General features: G+C 68.9%; 1 protein-coding gene across 1 annotated transcript in view; it reads left to right on the top strand.

Annotated features, from left to right (window-relative positions):
* The window catches only part of TAF1B (TATA-box binding protein associated factor, RNA polymerase I subunit B), a 95,775-nt gene extending 88,421 nt beyond the window's left edge, over positions 1-7,354 (top strand). Inside the window, exons 14-17 of the mRNA XM_054180187.1 lie at positions 2,942-3,032; positions 3,440-3,510; positions 4,090-4,315; positions 7,012-7,354. Coding sequence (XP_054036162.1) covers positions 2,942-3,032; positions 3,440-3,510; positions 4,090-4,315; positions 7,012-7,204 — 581 coding nt within the window. The 3' untranslated portion in view covers positions 7,205-7,354. The remainder of the gene's footprint in view (positions 1-2,941; positions 3,033-3,439; positions 3,511-4,089; positions 4,316-7,011) is intronic.
* The last annotated feature ends 5,510 nt before the right edge of the window (positions 7,355-12,864 follow it).

Genomic DNA, 12,864 nt, shown 5'->3' with positions numbered 1-12,864 from the left:
CAGTGCCAGCCCCTGCCCCAGCCCCTGCCCCTGCCCCAGTGCCAGCCCCTGCCCTTGCCCCTGCCCCAGTGCCAACCCCTGCCCTTGCCCCAGCCCCTGCCCCAGTGCCAACCCCTGCCCCAGCGCCAGCCCCTGCCCCAGTGCCAGCCCCTGCCCCAGCGCCAGCCCCTGCCCCAGTGCCAGCCCCTGCCCTTGCCCCTGCCCCAGTGCCAACCCCTGCCCCAGCACCAGCCCCTGCCCCAGCGCCAGCCCCTGCCCTTGCCCCTGCCCCAGTGCCAACCCCTGCCCTTGCCCCAGCCCCTGCCCCAGTGCCAACCCCTGCCCCAGCGCCAGCCCCTGCCCCAGTGCCAGCCCCTGCCCCAGCGCCAGCCCCTGCCCCAGTGCCAGCCCCTGCCCTTGCCCCTGCCCCAGTGCCAACCCCTGCCCCAGCACCAGCCCCTGCCCCAGTGCCAGCCCCTGCCCCAGCGCCAGCCCCTGCCCCAGTGCCAGCCCCTGCCCTTGCCCCAGCCCCTGCCCCAGTGCCAGCCCCTGCCCTTGCCCCTGCCCCAGTGCCAACCCCTGCCCTTGCCCCAGCCCCTGCCCCAGTGCCAACCCCTGCCCTTGCCCCAGCCCCTGCCCCAGTGCCAGCCCCTGCCCTTGCCCCTGCCCCTGCCCCAGTGCCAGCCCCTGCCCTTGCCCCAGCCCCAGTGCCAACCCCTGCCCTTGCCCCTGCCCCTGCCCCAGTGCCAGCCCCTGCCCTTGCCCCTGCCCCTGCCCCAGTGCCAGCCCCTGCCCTTGCCCCTGCCCCAGTGCCAACCCCTGCCCCAGTGCCAGCCCCTGCCCTTGCCCCTGCCCCAGTGCCAGCCCCTGCCCTTGCCCCAGCCCCTGCCCCAGTGCCAGCCCCAGTGCCAGCCCCTGCCCCAGCCCCTGCCCCTGCCCTGCCCTGCCCTGCCCCTGCCCTGCCCTGCCCCAGCCCCTGCCCCTGCCCCTGCCCTGCCCCAGCCCCTGCCCCTGCCCTGCCCCTGCCCTGCCCTGCCCCAGCCCCCGCCCCTGCCCCTGCCCTGCCCTGCCCTACCCTACCCTACCCCTGCCCTGCCCCAGCCCTGCCCCAGCCCTGCCCCTGCCCCTGCCCTGCCCCTGCCCCTGCCCCAGCCCTGCCCTGCCCTACCCTACCCCTGCCCTGCCCCGCCCCCGCCCTGCCCCTGCCCCAGCCCCTGCCCTGCCCTGCCCTACCCTACCCTACCCCTGCCCTGCCCCAGCCCTGCCCCAGCCCTGCCCCTGCCCCTGCCCTGCCCCTGCCCCAGCCCCTGCCCTGCCCTACCCTACCCCTGCCCTGCCCCGCCCCTGCCCTGCCCTGCCCCAGCCCCGCCCCTGCCCTGCCCCAGCCCCTGCCCTGCCCCACCCCTGCCCTGCCCCTGCCCTGCCCTGCCCCTGCCCCTGCCCCGCCCTGCCCTTCCCCTGCCCTACCCTACCCCTGCCCTGCCCTGCCCCTGCCCCTGCCCCGCCCTGCCCTGCCCCTGCCCTACCCTACCCCTGCCCTGCCCTGCCCCTGCCCCGTCCCTGCCCCTGCCCTGCCCCAGCCCCTGCCCCTGCCCCTGCCCTGCCCCTGCCCTGCCCCTGCCCTGCCCTGCCCTACCCTACCCTACCCCTGCCCTGCCCCTGCCCTGCCCCTGCCCCTGCCCTGCCCTGCCCTACCCTACCCTACCCCTGCCCTGCCCCAGCCCTGCCCCTGCCCCTGCCCTGCCCCTGCCCCTGCCCCAGCCCTGCCCTACCCTACCCCGCCCCTGCCCCGCCCCTGCCCTGCCCCACCCCTGCCCTGCCCCTGCCCTGCCCCTGCCCCGCCCTGCCCCTGCCCCGCCCTGCCCCTGCCCTACCCTACCCCTGCCCTACCCTACCCCTGCCCTGCCCCGCCCCTGCCCTGCCCCTGCCCCGCCCCTGCCCTGCCCCTGCCCTGCCCCTCCCCTGCCCCGCCCCTGCCCCGCCCCTGCCCTTGCCCTGCCCCTGCCCCGTCCCTGCCCCGTCCCTGCCCCAGCCCTGCCCCAGCCCTGCCCCTGCCCCAGCCCTGCCCCAGCCCTGCCCCTACCCTACCCCTGCCCTGCCCCGCCCCTGCCCTGCCCCAGCCCCTGCCCTGCCCTGCCCTGCCCTGCCCCTGCCCGCCCCTGCCCCAGCCCCGCCCCTGCCCTGCCCCAGCCCCTGCCCTGCCCCACCCCTGCCCTGCCCCTGCCCTGCCCTGCCCCTGCCCCTGCCCCGCCCTGCCCTGCCCCTGCCCTACCCTACCCCTGCCCTGCCCCGTCCCTGCCCCGTCCCTGCCCCAGCCCTGCCCCAGCCCTGCCCCTGCCCCTGCCCCTGCCCTGCCCCGCCCTGCCCCGCCCCAGCCCTGCCCTGCCCCGCCCTGCCCTGCCCCTGCCCCTGCCCTGCCCTGCCCCTGCCCCGCCCCAGCCCCTGCCCTGCCCTGCCCTGCCCTGCCCCATCCCAGCCCCTGCCCTGCCCCTGCCCCGCCCCAGCCCCTGCCCTGCCCTGCCCTGCCCTGCCCCATCCCAGCCCCTGCCCTGCCCTGCCCTGCCCCTGCCCTGCCCTTGCCCTGCCCCTGGGAATGCTGCAGGGGAGGCTGCAGAGCCTGCCTGGGTGCCTGCTGCAGGGGAGGCTGCAGAGCCTGCCTGGGTGCCTGCTGCAGGGGAGGCTGCAGAGCCTGCCTGGGTGCCTGCTGCAGGGGAGGCTGCAGAGCCTGCCTGGGTGCCTGCTGCAGGGGAGGCTGCAGAGCCTCCCTGGGTGCCTGCTGCAGGGGAGGCTGCAGAGCCTGCCTGGGTGCCTGCTGCAGGGGAGGCTGCAGAGCCTGCCTGGGTGCCTGCTGCAGGGGAGGCTGCAGAGCCTGCCTGGGTGCCTGCTGCAGGGCTGTGCAGCCTCCGAGCCGAGCGGGGCCTGGCGCAGCGCTGCCGCAGCCTAGGCCCTGCTCTGTCCCCAGCTGGGCCCTGCTTTGAGCTGAAGAGGTGGTACAGGGTGGTCAGCAGTGCCCTGCACAGCAAGCAGCAGAGGCTGGAGGAAGAGAGAGCCAAGTAAGAGGGGCTGAGGCTGGCTGTGCTCTGGGGCAGGCCTGCCACAGCTGCTGCCCACTGCTGGGCTGCATGGAGCCACTGGGTCCCTGCAACCGAGGCGCTGGATCCCTGCACCCATACCCCTGCATGCAGCAGATCCCTGCAGTGAAGGCAGTGGAGCCCTCCCCACTGCTGGTGCTGCTCACCTCCTCCCTTCCCCCCAGGGGCTCAGTGCTGCTGCTGGGAGGGCTCCTGGCTGTGTGCAGGGAGCGGCAGCTCACAGCTGGCACTGCAGCAGGGCTGGGCCCTGGGGGCCTCTGACAGCCCTGCCCTGGGCTCCTCTGCTGGGAGCCCTGCAGTGCTGCCAGCAGCTGCTGCAGCCTGGCAGGGGTGCTGCAGGTGCTGCAGCAGCTGGGCTCTCTCTGCAGGTGCCTGTGGAGGTGTGAGAAGCCTCTCTCCTACTCAGCCCAGAAGAAGTGCAGGGTGCTCAAGAGGAGGGGTGAGTGCAGCTTGCTTCTCCCCTGCACTGCAGGCCTCTGCTGCAGCTTCCCCCACCCTGGGCAGGCTGCAGCCCTGCCCATGCAGCATCTCCCCCCTCTGCTGCCTCCCATCCCTGGGTGCCTCTGCTGGAGCACCGCAGCCTGTGCCACAGCACTCTGCACCTGGGGCTGCCTTTGCAGCCCTGCCTGGGAGCTGCTGAGCCCAGCTCAGGGGGAGCTCCCCCCCAGCCCTGCTCTGGCAGCTGCCTGTGTGGAGCTGCTGGTGACCACCATCTGCTTGCAGCCCCTGCAGGGCCCCCAGGGACACATCCAGGAGGGTTGGGAGCTCTGCAGGGCAGGAGGCTCCACCAGCTCCCTGGGCAGCCTGCTCCAGGCTCCAGCAGCCTTAGGTTAATGCATGCAGCCCTGCAGGGCCTCTCTGTGCCCCCCAGGGCTCCATAGACCAAGTCAGAGACACAAAGGACTCTCAGAAGAGAGGAGCCCCCAGCCCCAACCCCAGCCCCAGCCCCAGCCCTTCCTGCAGTCAGCAGCAAGCATCCCCCCAGAGGCTGAGGCCCCTGCCTGTGGTCTGCTTGCAGAGACAGCTGTGAGGCTGCAGCATCAGTTTGGGAAGCTGGCTGGCAGGGTTGCAGCAGCTGAGAAGCCCAAACCTGCCAGCTTCCAGTTCCAGTGGCCTGAGGAGAGCCCAGCTGGGAGCTGCTTCCATGGGCACAGCCTGCAGGCAGCAGTGCAGGAGGGCTGCAGCCCCCCCCGGCCCCTCAACCCCCACTACTGGCTGTGCACAGGCAAGCTCTGCTCCCAGAGGTGAGTGCTGGGGCTGGGGGGCACTGCCAGGGCACTGCCAGGGCTGCTGCCCTGCAGCTGAGCCCTGCACACAGCTCTGCTCACAGCTGCTCCAAGGCAGCTCCCTGGGGAAGGGCCCTGGGGAGCTGGGGGCAAGGAGGCCAAAGGGCTCCTGGGGGGCATTAGGAGTGTGGCCAGCAGGGCAGGGGAGCTTCTCCTGCCCCTGCTGAGACCACACCTGCAGTGCTGAGTCCAGCTCTGGGCTCCCCAGCTCCAGAGGGCCTGAGAGATACTGGAGAGAGGCCAGGGGAGGCCATGAGGATGCTGAAGGGCCTGGAGCAGCTCTGTGAGGAGGGAAGGCTGAGCCCTGGGGGTGGTTAGCCTGGAGAGGAGAAGGCTGAGAGGGGATCTGAGCAGTGTCTGTACAGGTCTGAGGGGTGGGGGGCAGGAAGGGGCCAGGGGCTCAGAGCTGTCCTGAGACAGGACAAGGAGCAAGGGACACAGACTGGAGCCCAGGAGGTTCCACCTCAGCAGGAGGAGAAACTTCCTTGGTGTGAGGCTGCTGCTCTCTGCTCCCCAGGCTCAGGGGGCAGCAGGAGAGGCAATGGCCTCAGGTTGCCCCAGGGGAGGTTCAGGTGGGAGATGAGAAGGAACTTCCTGACTGGAAGGGGTCTCAGAGCCTGGCCCAGGCTGCCCAGGGGGTGGCTGAATGCCCTTCCCTGGAGGGGTTCCCAGAGGCAGAGCTGTGGTGCTGAGGGCCAGGGCTCAGCCCCAGCCCTGGGGCTGCAGCAGGCTTGGGCTGGAGGATCCCAGCTGAAATGGTTCCCTGAGCCCCCAGCTGGCAGCAGGGCAGGGCCTGAGCTGTGCTGGGGCCTGGCTCCTGGCTTCCTCCTGTTGCAGCTGGCAGGGGGCTCAGGACACCTGCACATGAGACCAGAATGTGTTGGGGCCCTGGATGCCATCCTGAACCTTCCCTGGCACAAGCTCCTGGATGGCATCTGCAGGAGCCCTGGCACTGCCTGCCTGATCTTCCAGGCACTCAGAAGCCCTTGGCAGCAGCTGGCTCTCACCTCTGTGCCCTCTCCTCTGCCAGAGGGCTCTTTGCTGCTCTCTGCTGCTGGTCACATCACCTCTCCCTGCTGCAGCAGGGCAGGAGCAGGCAGAGGGCTGTGTGGCAGAGCTGAGGCTGAAGAGCAGGGCCAGGCTCCTGCAGCACAGCTCTGCATGGGCCCTGGGCAGCCAGGCTGTGCTGCTGGGAGCCATGCAGAGGCTGGCTGGGGGCTGGCATTCCCTGGGGGAGCACATCAGGATGGTAATGGCAAACTGGCAGAGCCTCCACCAGGCCCCATTTGAATTGCAGCTCTTTCCCACTGGCTCATTTGCAAGGCAAGTAGCTCATTCCACATCTGAGAGTGGAAAACAACATCTCCTCCCCAGCTGGGAGGGTTTGTGCTCTGCCAGTGGCTGTGGAGCTCCCAGCAAGCTCCCAGCTCCTCTGGCTCCAGGAGCCAGCCCAGGCTGAAGTGCAGCCCAGAGCCATTCAGGCTGGAGAAGCCTCTGGGACCATCCAGCCCTACCTCCCACCCAGCACCTCCATGGCCCCTGGGCCAGAGGTAAAGCTCAGAGCCACAGAATGCTCTGGGCTGGAGAAGGCCTCTGAGATCCTCCACTCCAGCCCCAGCCCAGCCCCCCCATGGCCCCAGTGCCATGGCCACAGGGCTCTGGAACCCCTCCAGCCATGGGGACTCCACCACCTCCCTGGGCAGCCTCTGCCAGGCCCTGACCTCTCCTGCAGCACAGACACTGTGCCTCCTCTCCAGCCTCAGCCTCCCCTGGCACACCTCAGGCCATCTCCTCTGCTGTCCCTGGCAGCAGTGTGACTGCAGTGGGCAGAGCTGGCAGCACTCGGGGGGGGAGGAAAGCTCTCAGAGTTTCCTTGCAGAGCAGCACTCAGAGTGCAGAAGGCTGCAGGGGATGGGATGGGAGGGTCCTGGTTGGGCCCAAGGATCCTAAAGCTCTTTTCCAGCCTAAATGTTCTCTGGTTCTGTACAGGAGGAGCTGGGACAGGGTGGGAGAAGTGCTGGGAAAGAGCAGGGCCAGAGAAGGGCAACAGAGCTGGGGAAGGGGCTGGGGAACAGGGCTGTGAGCAGCAGCTGAGGGCCCTGGGGGTGTTGAGTGTGGAGGAGGCTGAGGGAGACCTCCTTGCTCTCTGCAGCTCCCTGGGAGGAGGCTGGGGCCAGGGGGGGTTGGGCTCTGCTCCCCAGGCTCAGGGGACAGCAGGAGAGGAGAGGTGGCCATGGAGGGCTCGGGTTGGGGTTGGACTGGATGCTCTCAGAGGGCTGCTCCAGCCCAAGGCACTCTGATTCCAGGCTGCAGCTCCTTCCCCAGCAGCTGACTCCAAGCTTCACCTGGTTGGTGAGCCCAAGGTTGCCATTCCCAAGCCTGCTCCAGCTGCTGAGGGCTGGAGGCAGAGCCCCTTTGGCTCTAGTCTGCAGGGCAAGCCCCTGGGCACTGCTGCTTGGGCCCGGCCCTGGCTCCCTGGGCCGTGCAGGCTGCTCCTCACCAGCTCTGACCGCAGCTCAGGCCCGGGGGGTCCTGTCCTCTGCTTCAGGGTTTGGCAGGAGGGGGTTCCCCCGGGCAGGGCATCCTCTGAGCGCAGCCGAGCCGCCGGCAGCAGCTGCGGGGCGCTCAGGAGCCGCTCTGCCCCCTGCCTGCAGGCTGTGTGGCCGCCTGGCTCACTACCGAGGAGTGGACTTCCCCCAGAGCTACCACTTCGTGCTGAGGTTCTTCTCCTTCGTGCTGCGGGTGGAGCCCAGCTCCCTGCACCAGGAGGTCTGCCTGCTGGAGCACAAGCTCTTCCACAGGAGGCTCAGCAAGAAGCCAAGGGCCAGCAGGAGGCAGAGGAGGTGAAAAGGCCTGAGGGGAGCGAGAGAGAGGAGGGCTGTGGGCAGGAGCTGTGTGGGTCCCAGCCCCCGGTGTGCAGCTCAGCCTGTGCTGAGCCTTCTGCCTGCATGGGTGCTGAGCCCTGCTGCTGGGCTGCCACCCTCCCACTGCTCCCCAGCATGGAGACCACTTGCAGGCTCCATTCCCTCACCCTGCAGCAGAGGAAGCCACAAAATCACCATCTGGGGGGGAGGGGGGGGCAGAACTGGAGGTGCTTTGGGGGTGCTGCACAGCAGCAGCTGCTGACTCTGGGAGGGCTGCAGAATAAAAGTGTCTGGGTCTGTACCTGCTGAGGAGCAGCTGCATGGAAGGCACCTTGAGGATCAGCCAGCTCCCAGCCCCTGCCATGGGCAGGGACACCCAGGGGGGGTTGGGGCAGAGGGAAGGTTGAAGCTCAGCCAGCTCCCAGCCCCTGCCATGGGCAGGGACACCCAGGGGGGCTTGGGGCAGAGGGGAGGTTGAAGCTCAGCCAGCTCCCAGCCCCTGCCATGGGCAGGGACACCCAGGGGGGGTTGGGGCAGAGGGGAGGTTGAAGCTCAGGCAGCTCCCAGCCCCTGCCATGGGCAGGGACACCCAGGGGGGGTTGGGGCAGAGGGGAGGTTGAAGCTCAGCCAGCTCCCAGCCCCTGCCATGGGCAGGGACACCCAGGGGGGGTTGGGGCAGAGGGGAGGTTGAAGCTCAGCCAGCTCCCAGCCCATGGCTGTGCCCATGGCAGGGGCTTGGAAGTGGCTGAGCTTCAACTTCCCACCAGCCCAGGTTGCTCCAGGCCCCATCCAGCCTCCCTGGGCAGGCTGTTCCAGTGCCTCCCCACCCTCACTGCCAAGAATCTCTTCCTGCTCTGAAGTTTGCCTGAGTGGGCTCAGAAAGTCTGTGGCTGCTTGGCAGGATGATTTCTTGTCCTGAGTGTCTGTGGCAGGCAAAGCTCAAGGCCAAGCACAGAGCAGCAGAGCTGAAGGTGTCTGACTTGCTGCAGTCACAGTGGTAGAGCCCTCTGAGACCAGGCAGCCCAGCACCACCCTGGCCCCCAAAGCCTGGCCCCAGGTGCCATGGCCACGCTCTCATGTCTGTCAGAAGCCTTGCAGCAGGTCTCTGAAGGACACCTTGGCAGGCAGAGAGGATCCACTGAGCTCAGGAGACTTCACCTGACAGACTTCTGCCCTCAGTTCCAGCTGCAGCTTGCAGAGAGAAGCACTGCAAGAGGAGGAGCCGAGCTCCAGCCACTGAAAGGGATTCTGCTGCATCCTTGGGAGTGCAGCAGAGCTGCCTCAGCCTGCAGCAGGGGAAGGCTCTGCTGCACTCAGCTGGAGTGGGGCTGGCAGGTGCCTGCCAGAGCCCTGTGCCTGCTGCAGGGGCCGAAGGGGAGGCTGTGCCCCTGCAGCACTCGGTGCTGGGCCTGCCCGGGGTGAGCAGTCCCCAGCTGTGGTGGTGGTGGAGAAGCTGAGAGGCCACTGGAGCCTGACCTTGGGGTCACAGAGCCATGGAATGGTTTGGGTTGCAAAAGCTCTCTGAGGTCACTGAGTGCAACCCAGCCCCACCACAGCCACCCAGCCCTGGCCCCAGTGCCATGGCCCCAGGGCTCTGGAGCCCCTCCAGCCATGGGGACTCCACCACCTCCCTGGGCAGCTGTGCCAGCCCCTGAGCACTCCTGCAGCACAGACTGGGGGAGCTCAGGAGCCCTGCTGCAGCTGGTTGGTTGTGTGCTCCCAGGTGTGAGTGGCCAGAGCAGCAGAGAGAGAGATCAGGTCAGAGGTTTGACAGCTGAGGTGAGGCAGAGCTGCAGCTCCTCCTCCAGAGGATGCTGCTCTGCACAGCTGTGCCAGGAGCCAGAGGGGCAGCAGGGCAGGGCAGGGCTTGGCCAGGTGCTTGCAGAAGCCGCCTGGGCTTTGGGTGGGATTCACTGAGGAGGACACAAAGATGTGAAGGAAGAATGGTGACAGCAGGACTGAGGCAGAGGGAAGGGTGCCCGGGGGGGCAAGAAGGCCACCAGCAGCCTGGCCTGGGTCAGCCATAGTGGAGCAGGGCAGGGATTGTCCTGCATTCAGCACTGCTGAGGCCACAGCTTGGCTGCTGGGCTCGGTTTTGGGGCCCTCACTCCAAGGAGGACAGTGAGGGGCTGGAACAGCTCCAGAAAGGGGCAGCAAAGCTGGGGAAGGGTCTGGAGAACAGGGCTGGGGGGCAGCAGCTGAGGGACCTGGGTGACAGCAGGAGAGGCAATGGCCTCAGGTTGCCCCAGGGGAGGTTCAGGTGGGAGAGAAGAAGAAACTTCCTGACTGGAAGGGGTCTCCAAGCCTGGCACAGGCTGCCCAGGGAGGTGGCTCAAAGAGCAGAGCTGTGGTGCTGAGGGCCATGGCTCAGCCCCAGCCCTGGCAGGGTTAGAGAAGACCTGGACTGGAGGATCCTAAAGGGCTTCTCCACCCCGAGCTACTCAGTGGTTCTAAAGGTAAAGGGAGAGGTGGGGGAGAGCAGTGGAAGGTCTGGGAGAGGGAAGAGGCTGTAGGGAACCCCAGTGAGCACGGGGCAGGGCGCTGCCACGGCAGGCTGGCACCGTGCTGTGCCCAAGCCAGGGCTCTGCTAGCCCCTGTGTGCTTCGTGCCTGCCTCTCTTCAGAGCTGATGCAACTGGGTGACATCAGAGAGGTGCAGCCAGAGGAGGTGGCAGGCAGCGTGGTGCCCAGCAGGGTGGTGTCACAATCCTGTTTGTGTCACTGCCTGCAGCTGACTGTGGTGCCCAGAGCTGAGCAGCCATCCCCTCTGAGGGGGCAGCAGCTGGCACTGATCAGGGACAGAACCATCCCGCCAGGAGCACCGCTGGGCATGGCCCCGAGCCGTGGTGGGGATGGGCTGGATGAGCCTGGAGAGCTTTTCCCACCCCGGCCCCTCAGTGACTGCCTTGGCTGCGGCCACCCCGGCAGCGGCTCGGCTGCGGCCACCCCGGCAGCATCTCGGCTGCGGCCACCCCGGCAGCGGCTCGGCTGCGGCCACCCCGGCAGCATCTCGGCTGCGGCCACCCCGGCAGCGGCTCGGCTGCGGCCACCCCGGCAGCGGCTCGGCTGCGGCCACCCCGGCAGCATCTCGGCTGCGGCCACCCCGGCAGCGGCTTGACTGCGGCCACCCCGGCAGCGGCTCGGCTGCGGCCACCCCGGCAGCATCTCGGCTGCGGCCACCCCGGCAGCATCTCGGCTGCGGCCACCCCGGCAGCATCTCGGCTGCGGCCACCCCGGCAGCGGCTCGGCTGCGGCCACCCCGGCAGCGGCTCGGCTGCGGCCACCCCGGCAGCATCTCGGCTGCGGCCACCCCGGCAGCATCGCGGCTGCGGCCACCCCGGCAGCATCGCGGCTGCGGCCACCCCGGCAGCATCTCGGCTGCGGCCACCCCGGCAGCGGCTTGACTGCGGCCACCCCGGCAGCATCTCGGCTGCGGCCACCCCGGCAGCGGCTCGGCTGCGGCCACCCCGGCAGCATCTCGGCTGCGGCCACCCCGGCAGCATCTCGGCTGCGGCCACCCCGGCAGCATCTCGGCTGCGGCCACCCCGGCAGCGGCTGCGGCCACCCCGGCAGCGGCTCGGCTGCGGCCACCCCGGCAGCATCTCGGCTGCGGCCACCCCGGCAGCATCTCGGCTGCGGCCACCCCGGCAGCGGCTCGGCTGCGGCCACCCCGGCAGCATCTCGGCTGCGGCCACCCCGGCAGCATCTCGGCTGCGGCCACCCCGGCAGCGGCTCGGCTGCGGCCACCCCGGCAGCGGCTAGGCTGGCACCTGCTGGACATGAAGCCACATCTGAGCCTGGACCCTTGCAAGTTTCTCCCCTTTGGTGGCTCCTGGAGCTGTCCTTGTGCACAAAGAGGCTGTGACCTAGAAGGGGAGGCTTTCCTCACTGTGCCTGCTGCATAGTGGCAGCAGCTACCTGCAGCTCCTTGGCACGTGCCAGATGCTGCTGCTGCCCAGCTGCCATCCAGGCCCTCGCTCAGGCGAGCAGCAGCCCACCCTCGCTGCCCAAGGACAAGCTTCAGGTCTCCAAGGAGAAGCTTCATCTCCTCCTGCTGTCAGCTCACACGCTGCTGCTGCTCTTCAGCCAGAGGATTTGGGTGGGTTTCCAGCAGTCTCCACTGGAGTCTTCATCACCAGATGGACACTGGATGCTAGGATGAAGTTCTTGACAGTGAGGGTGGGGAGGGAGACACTGGAGCCAGGTGGCCCAGGGAGGCTTTCAGGTTGCCTTCAGACTTTGCAGAAGAGAGACATAAACAAAGGTACAGGAAGGACTCTGCTAGATGCAGGCTTAGGACTCCCTGGAGGTGTTCAGGCCTGGAGCAGCCTGGGCTGGGGGAAGGCTGAAGATCATCCAGTTCCAAGCCCCCTGCCATGTAAGCTGTGCCCATCCAGGGGCCTTGGAACTGGATGATCTTCAACATCCTTTCTACCCCAACCCATCCTGGGTGTCCTGGCCTGTGTCAGGGAGCTTGAAGCTAGCTGACCTTCAAGGTCCCTTCCCTCCCAACCCACTCCATGATCACAAACCAGTCCTAGGCTCACCCATGGGACAGCACCAGGGCCGTGAGCTTTGGCACTGTGCTGACAAAATTGTCTTTGGGTCTTCCTAAGAATGGGTTTGGTACAGGAAGGAAGGAATCAGGTTAAATAGGGAGGGAGGGAGGGAGGGGGAGAACTCATTTGTAATGAAAAATAAAGATGCCAGGGAGCTGCCCTGGCACAGACTCCAGCACAAGGAGTCCCTGGCTCAAGGTCAGGAGGTGCTGCTTGACTTTTAGGGAGCCTTGGAGCAGGCTGCTCAGAGAGGTTGTGGAGTTGCCTCTGGAGGGCTTCCAACGCCCCCGGCCGTGGTGCCCCTGCTTTAGCCGGGGGTTGGACTGGGTGAGCTCCAGAGGTCCCTTCCAAACCCCCGTCCCGGGATTCTGTGCTTCCCTCCTGCCCTACCGCCAGTGCCAGCCGTGAGGCAGCCCTGGCACACTGCAGCTGGCAGGACAGCGCCGAGAGCCTGCGGTGCCAGCGCCTCAGTCCCGTGAGCGGCGACACCGTGGGGGGGAAGTAATTTCCTTTCCTCCTCCGAAAAGCCTTTTTGACAGCGGGGCGGAGGGGGCCCGGGGCAGCGGGCGAGCAGCTTTCCCCCGCAGCTTTGCTCCTCGTTTACTCGCGGCGTCCCCAGGGGGCTGCGGCTTGTGTCGTACCCTATCGGACCGGGCCGGCTCGGCTCGGCTCGGCTCGGCTCGGCTCGGCTCGGCACGGCACGGCACGGCACGGCACGGCACGGCTCGGCTCGGCTCGGCTCGGCTCGGCACGGCACGGCACGGCACGGCACGGCTCGGCACGGCTCGGCTCGGCACGGCACGGCACGGCTCGGCTCGGCACGGCTCGGCACGGCTCGGCACGGCTCGGCACGGCTCGGCTCGGCACGGCTCGGCACGGCACGGCTCGGCTCGGCAGCCGCTGCGCAGCCTTCGCTGCGCCCGGCCCGGCCCTGCCCCCACCGCACTCCCGCCCAATAGGGGCGCGGCGTCCCCGCCCCGTGCCGCCGGGCAGCCAATGGGAGGCGCCGCGCGGCGGCCGTCCACCTGCGGCTGCGGAGCCGCCCGTGCGGGCGAGAGGAGCCGACAAAAGCTGCCGGTGCGGAG

The sequence above is a fragment of the Dryobates pubescens genome, chromosome 3 (assembly GCF_014839835.1).
Source record: "Dryobates pubescens isolate bDryPub1 chromosome 3, bDryPub1.pri, whole genome shotgun sequence".
Taxonomy (NCBI): domain Eukaryota; kingdom Metazoa; phylum Chordata; class Aves; order Piciformes; family Picidae; genus Dryobates; species Dryobates pubescens.
This window is presented reverse-complemented; position numbering and strand designations above follow the sequence as displayed.